The sequence below is a fragment of the Acanthopagrus latus genome, chromosome 20 (assembly GCF_904848185.1).
Source record: "Acanthopagrus latus isolate v.2019 chromosome 20, fAcaLat1.1, whole genome shotgun sequence".
In the NCBI taxonomy this organism is placed as follows: Eukaryota; Metazoa; Chordata; class Actinopteri; order Spariformes; family Sparidae; genus Acanthopagrus; species Acanthopagrus latus.
In genome coordinates, this window is record NC_051058.1 from 7,058,195 (window position 1) to 7,083,052 (window position 24,858).

The 24,858-nt window shown below is 41.7% G+C and overlaps 2 protein-coding genes and 1 pseudogene across 4 annotated transcripts; 2 read left to right on the plus strand and 1 right to left on the minus strand.

The window, feature by feature from the left end:
- Window positions 1-1,361: 1,361 nt before the first annotated feature.
- Window positions 1,362-9,582, plus strand: get4 (guided entry of tail-anchored proteins factor 4). Of its 2 annotated transcripts, none has more exons than XM_037080404.1 (9): window positions 1,362-1,565; window positions 2,708-2,786; window positions 3,643-3,724; window positions 4,329-4,478; window positions 4,826-4,964; window positions 5,346-5,486; window positions 5,615-5,690; window positions 6,088-6,160; window positions 6,729-9,582. In XM_037080404.1, the coding sequence occupies exons 1-9, from the start codon at window positions 1,426-1,428 to the stop codon at window positions 6,818-6,820; spliced, it is 972 nt and encodes a 323-aa protein (XP_036936299.1). In that variant the 5' UTR covers window positions 1,362-1,425; the 3' UTR covers window positions 6,821-9,582. The 2 variants fall into 2 exon arrangements, with proteins under 2 accessions (XP_036936299.1, XP_036936300.1); XM_037080405.1 differs by lacking the exon at window positions 1,362-1,565 and adding an exon at window positions 1,815-2,062.
- Window positions 9,583-10,700: 1,118 nt separating this feature from the next.
- Window positions 10,701-24,819, minus strand: vps35l (VPS35 endosomal protein sorting factor like). 2 transcript variants are annotated; one of them, XM_037080401.1, is made up of 30 exons: window positions 24,581-24,819; window positions 23,598-23,697; window positions 23,228-23,398; window positions 22,997-23,116; window positions 22,840-22,864; window positions 22,589-22,665; window positions 22,234-22,362; window positions 22,065-22,149; window positions 21,930-21,986; window positions 21,719-21,815; window positions 21,371-21,418; window positions 20,708-20,801; window positions 20,190-20,390; window positions 20,006-20,052; window positions 19,370-19,481; window positions 19,168-19,284; window positions 19,028-19,081; window positions 18,845-18,925; window positions 18,678-18,740; window positions 18,509-18,594; window positions 18,333-18,413; window positions 18,062-18,125; window positions 17,157-17,255; window positions 16,998-17,075; window positions 16,749-16,863; window positions 16,297-16,436; window positions 15,904-16,069; window positions 15,240-15,358; window positions 11,362-11,511; window positions 10,701-11,192 (listed from the first exon to the last, which is right to left on the minus strand). In XM_037080401.1, the coding sequence occupies exons 1-30, from the start codon at window positions 24,595-24,597 to the stop codon at window positions 11,094-11,096; spliced, it is 2,892 nt and encodes a 963-aa protein (XP_036936296.1). In that variant the 5' UTR covers window positions 24,598-24,819; the 3' UTR covers window positions 10,701-11,093. The 2 variants fall into 2 exon arrangements, with proteins under 2 accessions (XP_036936296.1, XP_036936297.1); XM_037080402.1 differs by lacking the exon at window positions 24,581-24,819 and adding an exon at window positions 24,528-24,567.
- Window positions 11,519-14,644, plus strand: LOC119009298 (annotated as a pseudogene).
- Window positions 24,820-24,858: the final 39 nt, after the last annotated feature.

Here is a 24,858-nt window from a genome sequence, read left to right on the forward strand (position 1 = left end):
ACTGTAATCTCCCCTGAGACCAGATTTTTATTCAGTTATGGAGAAAAATATATATTTCTGGACTTTGTTTCTGGACATTAATATCGTAAACGTTAGAAACGTAAACATGTAAATGTAAAATTAAAATTTTGTCTTTCTCAAACTATATAGTGCCCCTTTGAATAACCAAATTATAGACAGTCCCCTTTATCTTTGCTGTTATCTCAAATCCTTGAGTCAGTTCACGCACAGTGGGTTCAAGGTATGAATGCAGTTTAAAATTGGGAAAAATTAGGTTGTTTTCTGTTGAAACAGTGTCCTACAGAGCAGGTAATGTTTTTTTTAATGAGCGCCTTTGTGATTTTTGAGGAAATAAACACAAAGGGTTAGGGTTAGTTTGAATCATGTTATACCCAACTAAAGCACCTCAAAGGCAGCACTTGGATAATGTTAAAGCAAAACACTCGCCAAAATGCGACCTAGGCTTTTTTTGTGAATGTATATTGTCAAACTTTCATGTAAAAGCATAATTACGTCGAAAGAGGCACTTTTAAGATCGACTGTATATTTGTTTTCGGCTCAAACTCATTTTCAATGGGAGAGTGCATGGGGCACTTTTAAGCTAGCACTGAATTGCTATTTTTAAAACACTACGAAGGCTCGACACAACATGAAACTTTGCTCGTAGTATCACCAGGGTCTCTACACATGAACACGAGCATAGAGAACATCGTTTGTGTACACAGAGTTTACTGAAAAGAAAGTTTTTGGACAACTCATGTTAGCAGTAGCTTGTTCCGCTAGCCATCTTCATGACGATAGCTAGAAGAAGAAGCTACAGATGTAGAGACCCTGGTGATACTACAAGCAAAGTTTAATGTTGTGTCGAGCCTTCTTAGTGTTTTAAAAATAGTGATTTTGATGCTAGCGTAAAAGCACCCCTTGCACTCCCATTGAAAATGATTTTGAGTCGAAAACAAATATATGGTCAATCTTAAAAGTGCTTCTTTAGTTGTAATTATCCTTTTACAAGTTCACAAAAAACCTAGGGTGCATTTTGGCAAGGGCTTTGCTTAATGGTAAATTAAACTACCCAGTGGCTTAATAATAATAATAATAATAATAATAACAATAAGAATAATAATGTTCGATATTATTAATAATAATACGTAATCATTTTTAATATTGTCATTATTATAGCAGCTGAAATATTGGATAGATATCTGTGGCTACCAATAAGGTTTTCCAATAATGAATAATGAATTTAAAGTACTCAGTTTCAGGGACTCATGCGGCCGTCTCCTCAGTGTTCACAGAGGTTATATGAATTTCGTCCAAGTTACCACAATATACCGGCTACGGCAAGCGAGAAGGGTCTGTCTTGTTTAAAGCTTTCCGGTTTCCCACTGTCAACACTTGGCCCAAGCGCTGCTGCGGAGCAAGACGATGTCGGAACAGGAGTCCCTGAGGTGCTCCAGTGCCAGGAACCGTGGAGGCGTACAGAGGGTGGAAGGAAAACTGCGAGCCAGTGTAGAAAAGGGGGATTACTATGAAGCACACCAGATGTACAGGACTTTATTTTTTAGGTAAGTCTTCGTTTCACGCTCGTAGGTGCAGTTGTAATTGTCATTTGGCTTTGGGGCCTGCCTGTTCCAGATCATTCGACTGTCAACCTTGCTTCTATGTCTGGCCGTTTATGATTGGCTGATGTTCACCGTGGACCCACCCACTCACGTCGATCTGACTGTTTGTATGGACTGCTGTGGTGTCAATCTCGTACAGTCACAAAACAGGACCGATAACTACGGTTAGTTTGCTAGCTACGTGTTAGCAACACAAACTGATAATAGCCGAAGCGGAGCTAGCTAAACTGCAAAGGCAAGACAGCTAGACAGTCTGTGTATATGCGCCTTAGGAACAGATTCGTCACATGTAAATTGGCAGAATATCGCGGCTAACCGCTCTGTTCAGCGCTGTCATTTCCTTAACGGGTGTTGAAGCTGTCCAGCTGTGCTAGCGCTAATCAGATAGCCACACACTGCACCACCGCAGTCTGAACCTGACATGTTTTTCCCACTACCTGGTATGTTTTATTTGTAATAGGTTTAATCTACAGCTGGTTATGCTAACGTGACAGTTGGACATATGTGCAGAGTCAGACATATGCGTGGTCAAAGTAAATGCTGGTTTGTTCTCCGGTGTATACTTGTAGACTTAAGGAATGAACACTCACACACATTCAAGTGCATATAGCTACCTTATACGGTTCAGTATGGACACCCGGATGCTGTTTGGGGTAATGATAGTCGTCATGCCACCAGACTGGTTGGCTGTCCATCTTGAGAATAGTTTACTAAACAAGGTGATCTGCTCAAAATCCAATCCAGTTAAGGCCAAACCTTCCCCATATGACAGATTGAGTTTGGTACCCTCCTACTTCTGCCTCTCTTGTGCTTTCTCATGACTAGCACTCATGACTGCAACATTAACTCCTTAAATCCTCTCAAACGTGCAAATCTTAAAACCACTACAGCTGTCCCCTGGGCTTAAATAGTATTATTCTAGTCATTACAATAATGATATTTTGTATCCCAAGCATAACAGGTGTGCACACATCTTATCTTGCAGCCCCATGCCCCCAGTGATGTACACAGGCCTTGTGTCAGTCTTGATAAGCAGATTGTATCATCTCATGTGCGTAGTGCTAACACTCCTGCTTTCCCATCAGGTACATGTCACAGGCTAAACATGCTGAGGCCAGGGAGCTGATGTACAATGGCGCTCTACTCTTCTTCAGCTATAACCAGGTACATCCTACATTTCTGTTTTGTTGGTTATGTATTCAGTGTACACATGGTCATTGAAACACTCTAAATATGAAAATGATAATGATATGTTTCACAAAGGCTTTGTTGATTGATTTTGTTTATCATTTACTTTTGCATAATTGAGTGTATATATTATAAATCTGGTGCAGTATTTAAGAATTGGCTAATTCATGCAAATAAGGGGAAGCATATCACAGGAGTAACTGCTAAATACTCCAAACTTTAGTTGTTAGCTAATAAGCTCATTTAACTGTGCAGCTTTCATTGTATTGGGTGATTCTGCCCAGACTGTTGGCTCAGAGGACCAGGAGAGGGTTGGTGAAGTTAGCTGTAGGACTATCACCTCGTACAAACTGGCTAGGGGCTAGCTGGTTAACATACCAACCTCAACAGAAATCTCTGATCACTGTAACGCAATTCATAGACATCTGTGACATAACACCAAAACTTCTGTGAAGTTTCTTAACATTCTTCTCTGCAACAACAACTTGACTCACTCCCACTTCTATGACTATTGTCAGAAGTCAGTCAGCTTACTGTTGCCTAACATACGCCTAATATACGTCAAAAATGTTAGGCCCTAAATGTTGTTGTGTCAGTTTTTCCCTGAGTTATTGAACATCTACCTTTTGAAAGGGATTTTTTATGTTACAAAATCCAGTATCATCACAGCCCTAGCTTTAAGTGTGCATTAAAAGCAAGCAGGAGTCAATTAGATGCCAGATTTCTACTTGGATGATACATTAATGTAAGATCCATTGATTAAGCTTCTTCTCCTAAATACTTAGGCAAATTATGAAATGAAAAATATGGTTGGTTGTGTTTTCATCCCCAGCAAAACAGTGCAGCAGACTTGTCCATGCTGGTACTGGAGGTGTTGGAGAAATCTGAGGCGAAAGTTGAAGATGAAATATTAGGTGAGTGGCAGCTTTCGGCCTTTAAAAGACACCTGACCATGTACAAGACTACCAGCACTAAACAGGATATATATTTTTAATGAGTTATTTAATAGTGTATAGTAGCAGGGATTTGTTGTCTGTTTTCATATCTGTTGCCCTCTAAAAGAGAAGTCACACTATTAAAATGTCAACTTTTCAAGTTGATCATTCTATACCCAGTGACTTTTCACCATTGAGCAATAGAAAAATGCTGCAGGGAAGGAAAGTAGCCAAAAAGCAACATTTACTAATGTTAAAATGTTTTTACAAGATCTCCATTATTTATGGTGTATCCTGATGAAATGTACCAGTGTTTTATTGCAGTGAGTTGTATTTATATTGAGATGGCAGTGGGCATTATGTGTGCTTTGTGTAGCATATACAAACAATTTATACTATATACTGACCTACTGTTGATTGACTCTAATACTGTACTGATCTGCTAGTTTTATCTCTAGTCTCCATAACAATTCCAAATCACTTTTAAGTCCGCCTCTCAGAAGGACAGCAGGATTGTTCTGAACATACATTGTCTGATGTTATTTATATGATGTGTGTCTGTGTGTGGTTGTGTATTGAGTAGAAAACCTGGCTAAGCTGTTCAGCCAGATGGACCAGAACTCCCCAGAGAGAGTAGCATTTGTGTCTAGAGCCTTGAAATGGTCCACAGGAGGATCCAGCAAGTTGGGTCACCCAAAACTACACCAGCTGCTGGCTGTCACCTTATGGAAAGGTAATCTATAAATCATGTAGTCGATCATCACAAGACTATAAATTTGAATCTAAGTTAATATAAAACAAAGTTTCTAAGTCTCTCATTTGATCTCATCCATTATTCAAATATCTATCAGTCAAAGTCATAAAGATGCTTAATGTAACGTGTCACAATACACCACTCCAGGGAAGCACCATTTTTATTCCATTCGCTCTCCAGACTGCTGCACTTATTCTTCCATCTGTATGTAGTCACTGGTGTGTGTTGCTCTTATTATTGTTCGTAATGTTGGAGCTGCCCTGTTCCTGCTTAAAGTTGACATCATAATCGATTTAATTTAGATATTGAACCACTTGTGTCTCCAGAGCAAAACTACAGTGAGTCTCGTTACCATTTCCTGCATTCGTCTGACGGGGAGGGCTGTGCACAGATGCTGGTGGAGTATTCAGCGTCACGAGGCTTCCGTAGCGAGGTCGACATGTTTGTGGCGCAGGCCGTCCTACAGTAAGTGAAGAGTCAATCCCTCGATAATAATTTTTGATACCATCTCAGTATAAAAGCAGAAATCACCTTTAACCAACACCAGCCTGTCAGTAATAATGTCTTGACTTTTAATCTGAAAATGAGCGTATAGGTAGTCTGTAGGGTTCAGTAAATATAATCTAAAATGCTCTATTAGATTTAAGGTGGAGTATTCAGAGTCGGCCTGTTTAGTGGATCAGTGAAGTTGTATTGATATATCCTCCTCCTGCAGTCGGATCCATATTCAGCCTTTTTAAAAAGTCTTGGTCTTTTTTTTTTTGTTTTTTTTGTTTTTAACCTCTGTTCCTTTTTCTATTTCTGTCCATTCCTTCTGTGATCCTCCTGTGAACCTCCGCCCTCCAGGTTCCTCTGCTTAAAGAACAAAAACAGTGCTTCTGTGGTGTTCAGCACATACACGGAGAAACACCCGTCCTTAGAGAAGGGCCCTCCCTTCGTCCAGCCTCTGCTAAACTTTATCTGGTTTCTGCTGCTGGCAGTGGATGGGTGAGGAAAAACCTTGTCTTTAACACTCAAAAACGCATGTCTTGTTCTCTTCTATATCTGGACAGACTACTTGGACTGAGGATTTTAACGTACAGTGTTTAAAATGTTTCTTCTCTTTGTATCTTCAGGGGTAAATTAACAGTTTTCACAGTGTTATGTGAGCAATATCAACCTTCCCTGAAGAGGGACCCCATGTATAATGAGGTGAGTGTAAGAAAAAACGCTTGATGCCTAGTTACACATTTCCATGAATCAGATATTAAAGTGCATTTTATTGTTGTGACTAACTGGAATGAACCATGTATACCTTATGTATTAATTGCATAATTAGACTCTGCCTTTATTCTGGTTAAAGGTGCCATATGTAAGAATTTACTGCCTGTCCATTTCAAAACAAATGGGGCAGCAAATTACTGGTGACTGTTGCTAATTATCTGCCGATAGCTAGTTGTCTCAGTTAGCAGCTAGTAGTCTTGACTGAAACTGACTCAGCTGTAATCTTTAACAACTCTGATTTTAACACGCATCTCTCTGTCTTCTTCTTCTTCTTCTTCTGCTTATTCTGTTTCTTCTGCTTTTGGACTTCTTCCTGGCTTCTCAGTATCTCGACAGAATAGGACAAGTTTTCTTTGGAGTTCCACCTAAACAGTCCCCATCGTATGGTGGCCTGCTAGGTGAGTGGACCAGGACTTTGTTTATTTGAACTGATGTCAAAGATTATGTACACAAAAGTTTTGTTCCCCATATGCGCTGTTAAAACTCAACTTGACATCATGTCTTTATGGCAAATAAGGAGCTAAACATTTGTGGGGTGCAGTGACTTCTGTAGTCATGTTATCAGGAAGGCAATTGGCAGAGAGCTGATTCTGCAGTATAGTGAGCTTGAGAAGAGCTGGTAGACTGATTGTATTGCCTTTGGACAGGTTTTCCCCGCCCAATTCCAGTCTTAATGTTAAGCTTATTTTGTATGAGAGCAATATTGATCTTCCCAACTATTTTTTGACACAAAATTGAATGGGTGTATTTCCTAAAATGTCAGACTATTCCTTTTAAAATGCTACAGTAATATTGAAATACCACTGTACAGTAAAAAATAAATCTTGGCTAACGCTTTGAAGTTCCCTGCATGTTTATGTACACCCCTTGAGAGAAAGTTGTTGTCTGTACAAAGTAATGCTGTACTGTGTACACTGCTGCAGCCCTGTATGCACAGAATGACAATCGGTATGTATCATCCTGCAGGAAACCTTCTGAACAGCCTGATGGGTTCGGGTGAGGAGGATGACGTGGGTGAAGAAGCCCAGGAGGACAGCAGCCCCATAGAGCTGGACTGAGCCCGCCCCCCAGGACAAAGAACAAACGAACACACAAAGAAGAGGAAGACCACGCCGCCTTCCTCCTTCACCTCCACAACGAGGCTGGGGCGAGGCACTGGTCTGTGTTTTCAGAGGCGTGCTGTTTCCAAAAACCCCTTCCCTACCCATCCTGTCTAAAATCAGAGCAAACATCAGGCCGCCAAAACATCCCTCTCAGCACTGCCGGGACTGGCTGCAACAAACTGCAAACTCTTCCCCTGTTGAATTATTGTAAAATTATATTATTTTAATCATTATTTTTGTCAGTTTGAGACTCTTGTTCTCTGTTTAGGGTGTATTATTTTTAAATATAACCATCTCTCACCCTCTCCCTGTGAAAACCTGCCCCCAGAGATGGGAATGGTTGCAGGCTCCCAGTGGAGAGGAGAGCTTTACACATGAAACCCCTTTCATAACTGATTATTACATCATTAAAAGAGGGTTTAATCAACTCACAACAGACGGCCACGAAGAGCTGCTGTTGTTGGCACTTGTCAACAACTTTCTCCGTTAAAAGTTTTTTCTTTCAGTAGTAGATTAAATTGTTCTTGTAGTCATGGCCAACTCTTAGTTTCTCATCTTGTTTGTCAGTTAGCTAAATGGACAACAAGGCAACAGCGCTAGTTTTTACTAGAAGTCATCTTGCATCTTAAATATGAACAAAACAAACCCTTTATGATAATCGCTCCATTGTAGAGGGTCCACTTTTTACCATGCACTTGCTGATCTGGAGCTTGTTTGCATCTCCAAGAGGAATTATGAGGAGGGTATCCATTTTATTTATTTATTTTTTTTGTTACAGTTTGCATTGAGGCATTTAAAGCACTTCGGAGTTTGTTTTGCTGGTTGTTGGCTCTGACTGTCTACATGTCGCTATGAAGAAGAAGAAGGAAAAAAAATCTCATCTGATGAGCAAAGTGAGATGACCTATTGGAGTGAGTCTCGTTTTTCATGTTACAAAATCTATGTACCTAGCTGCCTCTGACTTGTCTTTCTTTCTCCAATCTGTTTTAATTTGGTGTTTTCCCGTCACAACAGTTCCTCTTGGAGGTGAGTCAGGAGTCCCACATCACTTCAATCAGCGCACATTTAGAAGTGTGATTCATACAATAGCTGCCGTTCATCAGTGTTAACTAGATCGGCCCTCAGAGAACACTCTCGCTCTGCTCGTTCCTCTGGATAGTTGTCTTTTCTCGTCTCACACCATTCAATCTTCAGCTTCTTTTTGTCCTCATAGTGGCATACGGTTCAGGTCAGTCTGCTGTGTTAGGTTTTTATTTTAAATTATCCTAACCTCTGCTCCAGATCATCTTAAAATGGGGGGGAATCAAATTTAATTTAATACTAGGGACCTAGGAAAGTCCAGAGGTCTTCCAGCGTAGAGTAATTTACTCTACGTTAGAGTTTATTTACTTCTATGTAATTATCTGTGTGGGACTAACAGAACACCAAAATGACCAATACTAAACAAGAAATGATGAAATCAATAATTGTGTGATGGAATGGAATAAAATATATAAATGAAGCAGCACACAGCTTGAGAGAACTCGACTCATTTTGGGGTAATATCATATTAAAGGTGCAATATATGAGAATTTTAATTACAGTAAACCGATTACAGTGGAATGAAGAAATAACAATTTTGACCTTATGCTGTCTTCGTATACCTATACACCCCTGCTCTGCACGTTTCCAGTCTGTACCGCTAGCTGCACAGCTAACTAGTTAGCAGCAGTTAGCAGTTTCTCTGGCTATATGCTGCCCCCCACTGATCTTAAGCTTGATTCTTAAGATATTGCACCTTTTTTTTTTTAAAGTTTTCCGAATCAGTGAAAAACTGAATAAAAATAAAGTCTCCAAAAAACAGACTTTAATAATTCCACAAAAGTGAGTTTGTTTAAAAACATATTCAATCACATGACAGGTTATTGGTTCATTTGAGGCATTCTACTCATTGTATTTGCATGATTCTTTGTTTGATAAAATGCCTGTTTTAATATTGGCTGTTTTGGTGAACCGCACAGGACCAGCTGGCTCGACGTCGTAGTGCTACAGATGGACAGATAGAATAGTATTGAGTTGTCGATATACATACTCTGCTGTGATTATACCTATTAATGTTGAAGAGAAGGAGAGCAGCGAGGCGGCAGACAAAAACACAGTAGTGGCCATTGTGGACTGAAAAATAAAATCGAAAAGAAAACCGCTAACAGATATTTGATTGACTCGGCTTTAACAGTGTTGTTTAATCGGGCTGGAAAGTCCTACTTGTTAAGGAGGGTTTCTTTTCCTGCAGACCTCCCAGTTAAACCACTGAGGTCGACCGTCTGAAGGGAAATCAGGCAAAATTGACTTTTAGGTTCCTCAATTGTGCACATTTTTCTGAGAGATTGATCTCTTCAACAATATCACAACATGCTCTGATACACACATCACACAGGTTTTAATATTCAGTGTTAATACTTTTAGTTCGCTGACTGCAGAGGAATAAAACATGCAGATTGTTTATTTGTTAACCTGAAAGTCAGTTTTGTTAGACTTTTCCCTTTGTTGTTATTATCTGGCAGTGGGGAGGGTGTGTGACTAAATCTGTCGGAGAACATCATCACAGCTGTTTGCTTTTGTTTTCTAATAATTTTATTCCTTTTGAGAACTTAAGGGGAGTGTTTGCCTTTTTGATGATTCACTAATTGAGTAAATAAACTACAACTGAGAAGACTTTGAGAATGTCTTGAAACAAATATTGTCCTGTCCACATTTTTTGCAAGGGGGTGCATGATACGAACAAGTACAAACCAGGTCGAAGCCATGCAGTGTAGACAAGAGACACAAACAATTAGTCTCTGTGGTGGACAGTTTCTACAGTTTTGGAGGAAGACCACACAACTGCAATTTGCAATACATGCACAAATTAAATCATCTGTGCATAAACTGCTGGTGAGGAACTCATTTTAGAATGCAAAAATGTGAAAAAATCGGTTTACCAGTCAGTATCGGGCTGTGAGAAGCAGGTGATTTCAGTATCAGCTGAAAAATGACATCAGTTCATCCATATCCCAATTGAAAACGTTGGTGGCGGGGGTACCAAAACCAACATATTCATTTATGATGCAGGAGAGACTAGGATTACCACATCGCATCCTTCAGGTTGCTGAGCTGTTGGCCAGAACATTTTTTGCAGTATATTATGATGTCATGTGAACCTTTTGGATATCAAGTGTCTTAACTTCACCATTTGATCCTACAGACCACATTCACATGGTGGCCATTTTCCTCTGATGTCACGCTCAGGGCAGGAAGCTCAGATGCTAGGATAATGTCGCGCTGCTTGTTTTTTAGGTTGCAGGTCGTGTAAATGTGGGGAATCTGGCCGACTGTTTTGCCGCTTCTCGAATATGTTGCTCTACCTTGAAATACGGCCCAGTGTCCCTCTGGATTTTTACCAGCCATTGCCTTTGTAGGTGTTTATCAATGACACAGTGGTGAAATGATCATTTTAAATTCCCCACGTATGTAAGACTTGCAGCATGGAACACATAACATCATCCTGTCATTTGAGCCTTCCACCCCTAGGAAAATGGCTGCCGTTGGAAAAATAGTGAGCATTGTTTATTTTACAAATTTATTAGGAGGACAACATGTTAAATCACTTACTAAACCTGCAATGTTACAGTATAAAAACTACATATGACGCTAGGTTATGTTGTAACACTGAGATCAGTTATGGTGGAAACTGAAGGTGCAGGGAAGCACTGCAGGCAACAAACACCAGACATGATTATCAGCTCCTTTTTCCTCTAAAAGTCTGTGACTTGTGACTATACAGTAGAGCAGAGAACAAGCGGAGAAGTGTTATTTCTCTTCTTCTGAATAATGTCATAATTTATTTAAACAGCGACACTGCATACGATAAATTAACAATCTCGAAATATTTTTTATGTTAGCGTTTATTGTACTGTGATGGTTAAATCATTTGCCATTTTTAACTTGAAAATGGAAAAAAAAAATGGAATATTGGCACAAAAACAGCTTCCTGTAACTTCAGTCTACAAGTATCAATACTGAGCTTTTTACATTGGTCCAAACCGGACGGTAAATATTCTGTGCCAAGAAACCGAAGTGCTTTTTATCCATGTACACCTCTTCAGAATACATTAAGGCATTTTCTCTTCTTCCTCGTCCTTGCTGGCATCTTTTATTTACACAATCATTGAGCATGACCACTTTCACAAAAAGCTGATGAGGTTGATGTTTAGGTGCGGGACTGTAGTGCCAACCTCTGGACGGTATCCGTCAGGTGACTCATGTCCGGCTGCAGAGCCTGGTGTTTCATGTACTCCAGAGTCCGAACCTGGAGCAGAGACAAACAGGAAGTCACTAAATGCTGCATTCACCTGTAGGGGGTTCAATGAATGAGATTACTGTACTCGCCTCAGATAAAAAAAAAAAAAAAAACACAAAAAAACATTTATATTAATTACAGTTTCATATGTTGGAGATGTGACTGTGTGTCAACTCACCGAGACACGAGTCTCACAGTATCCGTGTTTGTGGCTGAGGTTCCACAGGTTGACGGCCAGCTGGCTCAGCTTGTTGTTCCTCAGGTCGCCGTGAGCCAGCAGGACCCCGAACAGGGAAAAGGCCAGAGCGCCTTGACGCCGCGTGCTCTGCTGCAAAGGGGGGCAAGAGGAGCAATGTCAGTCACATGACTTATAACACGAGAAAGTGCTGTATATTAACAAACTAGAATAACCACCTTGCAGTTGTATGCCAGTCTAGCTGTTGTTCCTCAGCTATGGCATTGAGCATTATTGTGTATTAGAATAAAAATATGTTTTGCAAGGTCACAATGTATTTGAATGACCAAGTATTTCCTAATAGTCATGTCAACAGAGAGAGTGAACAAACACTGACAGGGCAGGAAGAGGCGGAGAAACACTGGAAAAGAGTTCAGCGTCGCACTACAGAAACGAAACTTAGAAGTTTGTCAGCAGCAGCCACACAGCAGTCGAGACAAGTCGCGGATTCTCTCTCAAGGGAAATTCAAACTGAGTCCATCCGGTCATTATTAACAGCAAAGTCTCTGACAAACACCGGTGAGTACAGCTGATCATATTTGCATGTACAACAATTAGGATTAACGCAAAACTTAAGCTTTACTCAGCCAAGAATATCCACTCTGTTCATTCCATACTGACACTTAGATTCAACAATGGCTGTCTGTCCACAGGCCCACTTTGCACTTTGGGATTTTGGTAACTTAGAACTGTTTCTCTGTGGTATTGAGTTTAGTTTCACTCCGAATTTCCTGGCATTAGGTTTTACTGATCGCTCCGTATAGCTAGTCTACAGTCCATTTCTCCTGACTGTTCCCATTAAAATCTTTCCACCACCAAACAAGCAGGAAGCTTTTAATTCAAAAGGAGCGATAGGGAATGCGATGTGTTGGTCATCAAGTAGGCAGAGCTTTGTTTGCAGCGCTGTACAACAAAAAACATGTCCACACAAAAGGATATTTGGACAGGAATTCTGTGCTATTTTGGTGGAGCAGTGAGCTCGATCTCGCCAGCACGGCTTAAATGGTTGGATTACTCAGCTCAGCTTGGTGCAAGTCTAAACAAGACATACAGTCACCACACTCTTCTCTTAACACTTTATTCTTTTAATATTTGAAACTGTATTCTGAATAAAACATTGTTTTCTTTTCTTCCAGACCACAAGTGTAGACATGGCTGCTCTGAAAGATCTGCTGTCTGAAGATCAGTTTCTGTTTGGATGTCTTCACTGATCCTGTCACCACATCATGTGGACACAACTTCTGCAAAAACTGCATCACTGAACACTGGAATACCAATGACCAGCACCTGTGTCCGATGTGTAAAAAGGTATTCGACACGAGACCTGAGCTGCACGTCAACACGTTGCTCTCTGAGATGGCTGCTCAGTTCAGACAGGCAGCTCAACAGAAAGCCAGGAGCAGCAGCACTGAGCCACAAGCATCCGAACCAGGAGAAATTCCCTGTGACGTCTGCACCGGAACCAAACTGAAGGCCCTGAAGTCCTGCCTGGTGTGTCTGGTCTCCTACTGTGAGACTCACCTGGAGCCTCATCTGAAAATGTCAAGCCTGAAAAGACATCAGCTGATCAACCCTGTGGACAACCTGGAAGGCAGGGTGTGTGCGAAGCATGATAAATTTCTGGAACTGTTCTCTAAGACCGACCAGACGTGTCTGCATGCTCTGTACTGTTTTAGACCACAATACACATGAGATTGTTCCTCTGAAAGACATGTCTGAAGAAAAGAAAACAGAGCTGGGGAAGACAGAGGCTGAAATTCAGCAGATGATCGAGATGAGACGACTGAAGATTCAGGACATCAAACACTCAGTCGACCTCAGTAAGAAAAATGCAGACAGAGAGAAAGCAGGAGGCGTTCAGGTCCTCGCTTCTCTGAAGGATTCTGTAGAGAGATGCCTAAATGAGCTCCTCAAAACTACAGAAGAGAAACAGCAAACAACCGAAAAACAGGCCAACATATTCATCCAAGAGCTGGAAGAGGAAATCTCTGAGTTGATGAAAAGAAGCACTGAGCTGAAGCAGCTCTCACTCTCTGAAGACCACTTCCATCTTCTCCAGAGTGTTCAGTCCCTAAACATCCACCAAACACTGCCCACCAAGGACTGGACAGAAGTCAGCGTTCATCCACCATCATATGAGGGGACTGTGGTAAGAGCTTTTGCCCAGCTGGAGAAGAAGCTTCATAAAGAGATGAAAAGGTTATTTGAAGCTGAGCTGAAGAGGGTCCAGCAGTATGCAGTGGAAGTGACTCTTGATCCCGATACAGCACATCCTGAACTCATCCTGTCCCACGATGAAAAACAAATTAATCATGGTGATGTGAAGAAAAAACTTCCAGACAACCCAAAGAGATTTTCAATCAGCCTCTGCGTCTTGGGAAAACAAGAGTTTCCCCTCCGGAAAATTTTACTTCGAGGTTCAGGTTAAAGGGAAGACTGACTGGGATGTCGGAGTGGCCAGAGAGTCGATGAACAGGAAGAGACTAATCACACTGAGTCCTGAGGAGGGTTACTGGACTATATGTTTGAGAAATGGAAACGAGTACAAAGCTCTTGATGACCCTGATGTCAGCCTCTCCCTGAGGTCTCAGCCTCAGAAGGTGGGGGTGTTTGTGGATTATGAGGAGGGTCTGGTTTCCTTTTATGACACAGATCCTGCAGCTCTCATCTACTGCTTTACTGGCTGCTCCTTCACTGAGAAACTCCTCCCATACGTCAGTCCTGGTCTTATCTATGGATGTGAGAATTCTGCACCTCTGATCATCTCTCCTGACAATAACTGAGTAGACTAACAAATCTCACTAGGAAATCTCTTAGGAAAAAAGTGGCAAGACTTTTGTTTTTTTTACTCTGGTGATTCATTTATACCTAGTAGTAAAATGTCTGTAACACGTATCCCATTTCATGAGCAACGCACTAATCTGATGAAGCCATCATGACACGCATGTTGTGTGGAGAATATCTTTGTAAACCTCTGTTAACTCCACAGTCATTCATCTTCAGTTCCAGATTAAATCACTGCTTCTAAAGACACTTAAATGTTGAGCTAAAATTTGAAGAAGTTTGTGAAAAAAAACAACTACAAAGTATCTAAATAAAACAAGAACAATCATATTAGATGTGCAGCCACATATAACACATAAGTGTAAGTTTAATTGTGTCATGAAGCCGAATTTTGGACTAAGCACTGTTACATTGTGTATAGTGTGTGTTAATGAACGGAAAATAACGTAAAAGAAGCTAAAAGAGTTTTCAATTTTGTGTAAAAACTAAGTTGGTTAAATAATTGTCCCCGTTTACATTTTTTGTACATGTTTTTTTTGAATACTGGAAAGATGGATTATTATGTCAAAAAAATTCTGTAAATGTGTGTTTGTTAAGTAAAACTGTAAAATAAACGAATTGTTGAACACAAGGCATGAGTAATCAGTGACTTGAGCACCCAGCAATGATCAAAAAGCACGTTCACACATCAGCTGTACGTTGCCACCAACAATTAAAACCACTACATATATATGAAGGTAATTATTGAATTTAACTGCAATAAATACCCTTTTCTGTCAACAATGAATAGTATGAAAAAACTGGTTAAATTAGTGAAAATATTCAGGGTTTTAACCGACTTTGAGTTATTAGATTTATCTATCTACAGAGACATTTGTGCCGAATTTGAAGGAATCCCCTCGAGACGTTCTTGAGGTATCACGTTCATGATAATAGGATGGAAATTTAGACGGACAACCTGGAAACAATATGTGGCCACGGCTACTGCCAACGTTGGAACCATAAAATGTCATACGATAAAGGTGCTTCTGCCTCACCTCGTCCCGACCGAGAGTCTTCAGGTGGTCCAGGATCTGTCCAATCAGGGTCTCGCACAGCTTGTTGATCTCTGATAAAAACTTTGGGTCTCCTCCGTAAAGTGTCTCATTGGAGTCCACTGAATCCAGGAAAGGAGGAAAATTATCAATTTAGTTGAAAAAAAATAAAATCCATTTATAAATGTCTACAGCGTACGATGGATTAAAAGTACAGCCTCCTGTCATGCAACACTTAAAACCTGGTAATCTAGACGTAAACAGAAATTAACCTCGGGGTAATCCATAGAGGAGGATTAGGAAATTCTGCTATCTGAAATTGGGGACAATCATGGATTTAGTGTTCTTAAAATAAGTGCTTAGAGGAGAGCAAAAGCTGGATCTGCCTTTGAGAAAGCTTACTTGCTTTTAACATGCATATCAAATGATTTTAAAACTTCCAGCATGAAACAGCCGCCTGAAAGAAGGATATTTAAACTTTCTGACAGAGGAGTGCCTTGGATCTTTCTTTTCTGACATTCTGTGTTTCCTAACAAACAGCACCTTCATCACACTATTTTTAAACATCACAGCACTCCTGACTTTTTCTTTCTGGCAAAATATGAGCAATACTGACAGTCATAATAAGTATTTTTACAACACTTTGTGAGTGTGTGTGCGTGTTGACCTTTAGGGATGGAGTAGAGGTAGGTTTCCTGGCTCATGGCGGCCAGCAGGGGCAGAGCACTGATGTAGACCCGCACCTTGGCGTCGCTGTTGTCCTCCCAGGTGTAATCTTGGACCATGTTGAGCAGACCGCGAACTAGGTAGAGCACGCCGTGCTCTGGGTGATCCTGCAAACACATTTGCACACACACACACACACACACACACACGTAACTTTTAGCAGGACTGGCCTGTTGCTTTGGTGCCTCATCATCTTTGACTCCAAAACTGCACCTGAACTCCAAACTAAAACATCTAAACAGAGGAATGAGGAGCACTGAATGTTTCTGCTTTGGATGATTTTCCTCATCTTTCTGTTCTGAAAAGGCTTGGGAGATGAGATGAACTGTGTTACCGGGACAACCAGAAGCGTGGCCAGGAAGTTGTTGATGAAGTCCAGCAGGAAGCTCTCTGAGGAGCGAAGCTTCCCCTCCACGCTGATGGAGCGAGGAACCTCCGGAAGAATACTGACCGCTGCCTTTAGGAAAGCATCCGCTGGAGGTGAGGAAAGAAGGATGGGCAGAGGGAATGAGGACAGTAGGTAACAAGGAAAGGAAAATGAGGAAATAAGGACAAATGGAAAGTAATGAGAGGGAGGTATCAGACATTTTTTGGGGGGAAAAGGTAGGAAATTAAAGAAAAATGATTTGGACAATACAGAAAAAAGTAAGTAGGGAGGAAAGACCAATGTCAGTGAAGAAGAGAGGAAAGATGGGGGAGAAAACATAGGAAGGATGTCGTGAATTACTGAAGAAGATAAAAACTAACTGGCCATCATCTCATGTGTTAAACACAGCAGCAGCTCACCCTGGGAGAGACACTGGTTTGCCAAGGCAACCTGACCAGACAGCAGGTAGAGGCTGAGACGGCTGAAGATGCTGCTGAGAGACGGGATGGTGATGAAACTGTAGGCAGCGCACGCCTGGAGAAGAGGTAGACAGAACAGTCTCTGAAATCTTCTCTCATCAACCAATCCTTGCCTGTTCAAATACCGCCCGCCTCCTGTCTGGTGCTGTGACGATATGTGATTCTGTGTGACGGATGAGGCCGACTCACCCTGACAAAAGCCGCTGTTTTCCTGGAGTGACTCCCTCTCATCACCCTGTTGGTCTCCATCGCCAGCTGGTTCACCGTCTGGAAAACAACACGTTGAACAGTGAAGATGGTGTGCGCGTGAATATCACACACAAATGAAACACACCGATGCATGCTTACGTGAATGAGCTGCACCAGCACTGGCTCCAGGTTACAGAAGGTGGCTCTGGCCTCCACACAGAAACTCAATTGCTGCTCGAAGTCACGACCAAAAGACACCTAAACACAAACAGAAAGAGTCCATGACTGGCAGAAGAGACAGTGGTATTTTGTTACATTTACAATGGGTTAGGGTTACCATGGAGACATTTTAGTGTCAGAAATTGAGAAATATATAGTATGTAAAATAACAACAATGTGAGGTTTATCAAATCCCAAAAGAAACAACAAAATCCTACTAACAAGTATGTGCATTTGCAGCTGACATATGTTATTTCTCTGTGCCACAGAGCTCCAATCGTCATTCAAAATTCATTGATGTGAACTGGGTAACATGTTTTTTCTTCTGTCATTAACGTTGGCGCTGTACTTTTTCTAGTCAGCCTCATATACACCTAACCTGAACAACAGATAGCTTTTTACACAGAAAGCCAATGTCAGAAATTGTTTCGAAAAGGGCGGGCACTTTCACAAAATACTTTGCAGGTGATTGGATGAACAATCTGTCAAGCGCCATCTATTACTGGCTTCAACTTACTGGCTTCAACTTCAACCTATCAGATCGACAGCAGTAGAACAAAAGTTTATGTAGACAGATAATCTCTTTAAAATAAATACCAATAGCAAGTGTGAGCAATGTTAACGTTTGCTAGCTACATTAGCAACTGCCAACTACTTGTGGGGGGAAGATGATTTGGAAAAAAAACACAATCTGTCCTGTTAACCTTTAAAAAAAAAAATAAACAACATATTTGTTAGCTCTTTTTAAACATTACAGTGGTCATAAAGTATAGAGACAGACTAATGAATAGTTTCTCAGAAAAAAACGTCCTATTTCTAAATCACAAACGTCTGAGGAGTCTCACCATGCGGATGAAGCCGATGATCAGCAGAGCCAAAGATCTTTTCTCATCCTCAAGAGTGAGAGCGCTGCAATACAGAGAGCAGACAGATGTCTGACTGATGACTTAGTATTGATCTACTTTAACAGAGCAGAAACTAGAAATACAAATGGATGTTCACTGACATTCAAATTCATATTGAACATCATTTTAAATAAAGTCATTTCTCCGAGGCTCTAAAAGAATGAAAGTAATTACTGGTATATAACACAAACAAACATGGCAAATATCCTACTTGACAGAGTCGTGCATGGTCTTGCAGATGTGCAACATGGCGTTGAGGATGACCGGGTCTCTGGTGGGCTCCACCTGGTGTCTGCAGGAGACAAACAGATAACGCAACATTTGTATACAGTTGCCACTTTTGTGTCATAAAGAGAAATAAATCTCATTATTTCATCAATCTCTCACTTGATGAAGACCTCCATGATGGATCTGCAGACCTCCACCCTCACGCTATCCTTCTGGAACATGTCGAGAAATGGCAGGAAACGCTCCTGGGAAACAGAGACATGTGGGAACCAAGGGTCACATATTACTGATTATTTCAGGCCCTCAATGTTTCATCGTAGTTGCTCACCATGGCGAAGAGGACGGAGAAGTCGTGAAAGTAGGTGAGGATCTTCCTGATCACTGACTGCAGCTGGATGCAGAGAAAAACACAAGTTAGAGCCACTGTAGAGCAGAGGAGAGGAAGAGGAGGGGGAGGAATGCTTCAGTTGCAAGGGAACAGGCTGAGCAGCTAACCTGTGGATAAGCGTCCTCAAACGCCCGGTCAGGAGTCATGTGTTTGATGATGTCAGCCAGGACGGTGTTGACCTCACGTTTCTGAGAACAAGAGATGGAAGAAAGGAAAGAAGGAAGGAGTCATTGTGAATTGCACACATTAACAAGTGTCAAGGCACCTTCTCTTTACTGTGATTTACTCACTGTAAAGTGCCGGCAGGTGAACTCCACCCAGATCTCAGCACAGTTGATGTAATCCTAAAACACAAAATCGCATGTACAGTCATAACCTGTTTTAATGGAAAGAATACACCTGTGAGTGAGCAGCATTGTCCTCACAGTACCTGAGGACTGCGCACTTTGGTGACGACCTTCCACGCTTCATTGAGAATCGTCAGCCTCTCGGATTCTGGGGGGTCAGCACAGGCCAGACTGCGACCCAGAGACCCAAACAGCAGGTGCTGGAGAGGAGACGAGGAATCAGCTTTAAATTTAAACATTTACTTCTATCGGATCAGCACATCACAACTGTCGATGTCCTCTGACCTTCGGGAAGCCGGCCTCGTCGCAGTCTTTGATCATACCGATGAAGTCTGTGGCTCTGGCCGCAACAAACTCTGGCCTGAACGCCCTCATGACTGAATTCAGCAGCAGGGCACTGTGGGGAAAAAAGTTTGATCTTTGCAGTGGAAAAGAAATTCCCTGTTTTTCACCACAACAAAAAACCCCTTGAAACATAAGCCGAGGTTCCATGGACAATCTTTCGTCAGCCCAGTTGTAATCATTCCGATTAGAGACTCCAAGTAAACACTTTACAACAACGCTCAATAAAGTGATGTGATAGGAAATCTGTTTACAAGCCCCAAAACATTTAATCAGAACTTTTTTTTTGACATGCTCAAAGTCCACGGAGGGGGCGTCTAATCTAAGCTTAATTAGAAGACAAAGAAAAGGTCCTGCCTGTTATTACAATTTTTAAGATGGACACACATTGTGTTCAGGGAACAAAATTTGCATTTCGCTCTTTTGCGACTTCCATGAACTGACTGATTTGAAGAGTTAGAGGTCCAACTGTTCTGGAATTCACAAAAGGTAAAAGCCAGTCTAAGCAAGTCTTTCCCTCACAGAAATAAACCTACTAATTAAATTCACCTCATTGTTACACAGTTGTTTAATACTCACTTGTTCCCCAGCTTCTTGCATCTCTCCATCATCTCTGTCAGCAGAGGCTGAAAAGGAAACATGAACACCATTTTTGACTGAGTCCTAGAAAAAAAGTTACCCATGTCTGCCAACACTCAATAGATTTTAACATGAAAACAAATCCATCTAAAAAGGCTCAAGTAAAAAGTGTGTGACTTCGTGCCTCTGGAGCTCTGTAGGCGATGCACTGCAGGATCCAGTTGATGGCGGGTGAATACAGCGTCAGGTACTCGGGCACTTCCACCCTCTGCAGGACCAGCTGGTTCTGGACGCTCTCCCCGCTGATCTGCCGGAAGGTGCCCAGCAGGTCGAAGAAGTTCCGATTCAGGCTGTCTTTCAGCTGGGGGGCGACCTCCATGCCCACCTAGAGAGAGAGAGAGAGAGAGAGAGATGAGAGAGAGAGAGAGAGAGAGAGAGATGGGACTGTATCACTCATCTCTGGACAAAGATTTGGTTTCCCCTGAACCAGTGATCACTGGAAGAACTGGAGGTTTCTCTGGACATGCAAATGCAACTCCAGAACATCTAAAAACTTCACTTGAATCATCATATATCAGGGCTTCCACACCTCGCCCACTGGTGTCACCCCACCAATACAGAAACAGAGAAGAAAAGACTTAAGGGAAAGAGAGAAAGACAAACAAAAACACAGGATGTAAATAAGCAGCGGGTAAGTCTCACCCTGCAGAGGTAAGCTCTGGTGTACGCTGCCACCAGAGGGTCCCCGATCCCTCTGATCATGGCCGTCAACCGAGGGAGTGTCTCCTGAATACCCCTGTGGAGGGTGAGTTGTGTTATTAGTCTGAACGTGTTCTCAAGCAGAAACACGTATTTGTTGGGTGCAACTGGACAAATATACAAAAATAAACCATAAATGTCATTGTTATTTTAATTTTATAATTGATTATCTGTTTTCATTGCAGTACTTAATTTGGCCACACTAGAGGAAAACATAAATGCTTTTAGTCCCATTTAGAAAACGGCTAGGGGTGCACTTCAGCCTCGTGTGGCCAAAATTAGTATAACAAAAACAAACCGGTCAAAACAAATGGGGAAAAAGAAAAAAAAAACTTTCTTTTTCAACAAACATCACATTTTTAAAACAAACATACAAACAAAAAAAATAAGTTAGAAAAATCTAAAATGGGAGCCCCAGAATTTTTTGTTCTAACTTGCCTCTCTGGGCTTCCATAGCATGTGCATGATATGATAAAAACCTAGTTGGAACCTTATTTAACTAAAGTACTGAAACAAGTGAAGGCAGAATGCAGTTTGCGTACTATACAGAACTAAGGGGATATTGGGATGCAGAAGTCCACGATGGAAACATACATCAAAACTTACGATTTGTTTAGGAAACGGTTACACTTGAGAATGGCAGCCTCGACGTATCTGTTCACAAGCGTTAAAGAGTCAAATTCATCCGAGGTAAAGAGTTTGTCTTGGTGGAGACAGCGAGTCACATTAAAACCAGTCCCAGTCGGGTCCTGAAAAGCAAATCAACCTATACGAGAAGACAGTCTAACTGTTCTTCTGAATGTAAAACTAATGCTCAGATATGGAAAAAGTAAGAAAAATAAGAGTCAAGAGAAAGAGGGATCAGAAGTCCAAGTTATAATAAGTCTGACATAGCACTGGTCCTCGAAGACAGACTGAAGCAGTGAGGCCTCTGCTGACGGTGGTAAAGGATACAATCTAGGCAAAAGCTCTCTGATGGAGGCGATCTTGAAGAACCAATTGAGGCACGTCTCCTTTGCTGTGTCATTCACATCATCAACTGTGAAGGACTCTGAAGACGGAGGAAAACAAGATTAAATACTCAATTAATAATGTGCAATGTCCCCTCAGAAGATAGACAAAAGACTGATATGGGAAGGTAGAAAACACAACATCCCATCTGTACCTGGCAGGGGTCTTGGGTCTGAGCACATGGTCCAGATTCTATCGTACACCAGCCGGCCTACAAACAAGTGACATGACAGTCAGAAAACCCGCACATTTTTTACTGAGCTGAGAGAAATAAGGCTTCCATACCCACCGAAAGTGTCGAGGATATCAGTGATGAGAACAAACTTGCTGGGGTAGAACTGGATCACAGAGGTGTCGGACAGAAGCTTGGAGCACTGGAACACAGATCACAGGTCAGTGCTGAAGAGATTCATCCTCATTGATTTGGTGACTGCGTGTTTTCAAAACCTCTGGATTACCTGGATGACGATCTTCAGGGCTTTGACCTTCTGGTCCGAGGCCCAGGCCTCCTTCAGGGACTGGTTCAGCTCCTCAATGCGGTTGGCGTAATCCTGCTGGGAGAGGTTCAGCAGCTCTCTCTGGGAGCCCTGAACACAGACAAACAAGCAGGTCCAAAACACATCCTTGATTCACTCTGCTTAGTTCAAGAGACGGTCAATTAAAATCTATTGAACTGCAGCTTATTTAAGCACTACCTTATTTAAATGCTAACTCCTGCTAACTTTTGCTGCCGTAGAGACTCCACCACAGAATTATTAAGTTTAGACACAAACAAGCCTGTATATCCCACGTGCACTTATGGACAAAAGGTACCTCCTCCAGATCATCCAGTTCCTCCAGGCGAGTACGAACTTTCTCTGAAACTGCTGATCCTGGACTTGGAGCTTTTCCTGTAGGGAAAGCAGGAATGTATTAGTTAGCTTCTGATGTGTTATCGTCTTTCAAAGTGGATAAGGTTGATGTGTTAGTAATATCAACAGTTAGCAATTTAGGAGTGTTTCAGAAAACTGAGAAAAATTCTAAGTGAACTGAATTACTATGATGGATACAAACAAAGATCTTACCTTTATCAGAGCCCATGAAAAGATTCTATAAAGACAAAGAAATCTGAGTTATTTACAGTCTAACAAAGCAAAGCTGTGCACACAACCTCTGACCAAACAAACGTCTTTAGAAACAGAACAACTTTGCTCTTTGCTGTTGTGATGGACGATGACTCACAATTGAGAGCTTCTCAGTGGTGGTGAACCTGGCCAGGATCTCTCCTCGTTTTGACGACCAGGGCTCGAAGTCTTGTCCCACCGCCTCTTCCTCCTTTTCCCTCCTCTTCCGCCCCAGGTCCTGGAATCACAACATCCCTCCTTAAAAACAAGTTCGGGCATCGCTGCCTCTCCACATCTTGTGTGTGTTGAAAAACATTTGTCTACATATCGACTGGTTTGTATGCGCTACCCCTGTTGAGGCGCTGTGTGACATGGTCGGAGCCTCGCTGGCAAACATGGAGAGGGGGTCGGTCCCATCCAGCATGGAGCTGAGGGGGTCCGCGGGTGCCGAGGACGAGGAGGAGGAAGACGAGGAGGTGCTGCCTTTACGGGCCCCGCGCCGGGTCTTTGTATCTGTCACCTGGGTGGAGAGGAGGTTGGAGATCTGAGCTGATACAGGGCCATCAAAGAAAACCAATTATGATTTTCACGTCAGTGGTGGATTGAAATTTCTGTCATATAACATAACAGACTGTATTGAGCTATGCTGCCATGCTTTGACAGAGTGCTGTTTTGGAGTCGAAACGGTAAGAAAACAGTGATAACAGCAGATGGCCTACCATGATGGGTTTGAGGGGATGGTAGTCGCCAAACTCAACTGGAGCAGCTTCAGGGTGACATCTCTGCAGCTCTGTGTCATAGCTGCGCCCACGGGAACGCCTTGTTACACAACACAGACAGACAGAAGACCAGGACAGGTTTAGCTCTAAACTGAATAAATGACCTTAAAGGACAACTCATCTCATACTGTTTAACTCTGTTTATATGTGGTGGACCCTGCCACCTTGCTAGCTTCAAACAGTGTCCTGGGGACCTTATTTTCCTCTGAGAACAACTTGTTTCTTATGGAAAAAATAAACAGTTACAAAATATAGTTTGAATTTCCTCTCCAAAACTACATAACGCCCCTTTAAGTCTCATCTAGGTCCGAGAGCTTGCCTTAAATACAAAGATGAAGCTCTTTCGTGGCAAAGGACACTCAGCTGTCAGTGTGGGAGGCAAGTATCAGCTCATGACAGAGATACGAGTTATACCAGTATTACTTTAAAGAATGAAAGACAAAAACACTTGTGTAAAGATGCACTGCTGCTTTCACCATCTGGACTATTTAACAACAATCATATGTTTATGACAAAATTAAAATTAACGTTTATGACGTACCCTGGATTAACTAATCCAGGGTACGTCCTCACACGTACATTTACCAATACATCTAAAGTTGAACGTATGCTAAAAAAAAAAAAGAGAGAGAGAACATGTGTAATATCTTATGACACATCCTCATAAGTTTTGCTAGGCGACAACCAAAACATAGTCAAAGAGCGTATTTGATTCAGGCCACAGCCATGACAACATTTGTAAATGTTATGGTGAAAACCTGCATTTCATTTCATTCATTTCATTTTGCAAGCTAAATTACAATTAATCTCACGACAAACGCTTTGGTACCTTCAAAACCTTGCAAAATGTCAATATATACATGATATTACCGATTAATTTTGCGCATATAAGGAGTTTTTGGATGAGAAACATAGCATCTTACCACTGCACCGCAGCCATTTTTCTAGCATCATATGACGCCTCAGTACTTCCTGGTTATGCCAAGTTTAGAGAAAGCGCTGTTTTTTGTTTCAAATTGCGGGTCAGTTCATTATATTTTTTTGTTATCTTGAAGACTGATAATGTAACAACGGACTACGGTGTTAATTTCCCGTTCGTAACAACGACAGCGTGAATTCAGGGACGAAGTGACGAACTGTTGCAGCAAAGAACAACTTCATTTCCCATGAGGCATTGCGCGCTCTCGAGCGAATTGCCACC

Coding starts and splice junctions, on each gene's coding strand:
- get4 (XM_037080404.1), top strand. CDS start 1,426: ATGTCGGAACAGGAGTCCCTGAGGTGCTCCAGTGCCAGGAACCGTGGA. Junction 4,479..4,825: donor GGCTGTCACCTTATGGAAAG/GTAATCTATAAA, acceptor TTGTGTCTCCAG/AGCAAAACTACAGTGAGTCT. Junction 5,487..5,614: donor CTGCTGCTGGCAGTGGATGG/GTGAGGAAAAAC, acceptor TTGTATCTTCAG/GGGTAAATTAACAGTTTTCA.
- vps35l (XM_037080401.1), bottom strand. Junction 20,802..21,370: donor AACCGTTTCCTAAACAAATC/GTAAGTTTTGAT, acceptor CACCCTCCACAG/GGGTATTCAGGAGACACTCC. Junction 17,076..17,156: donor TGCTGGTGCAGCTCATTCAC/GTAAGCATGCAT, acceptor GTTGTTTTCCAG/ACGGTGAACCAGCTGGCGAT.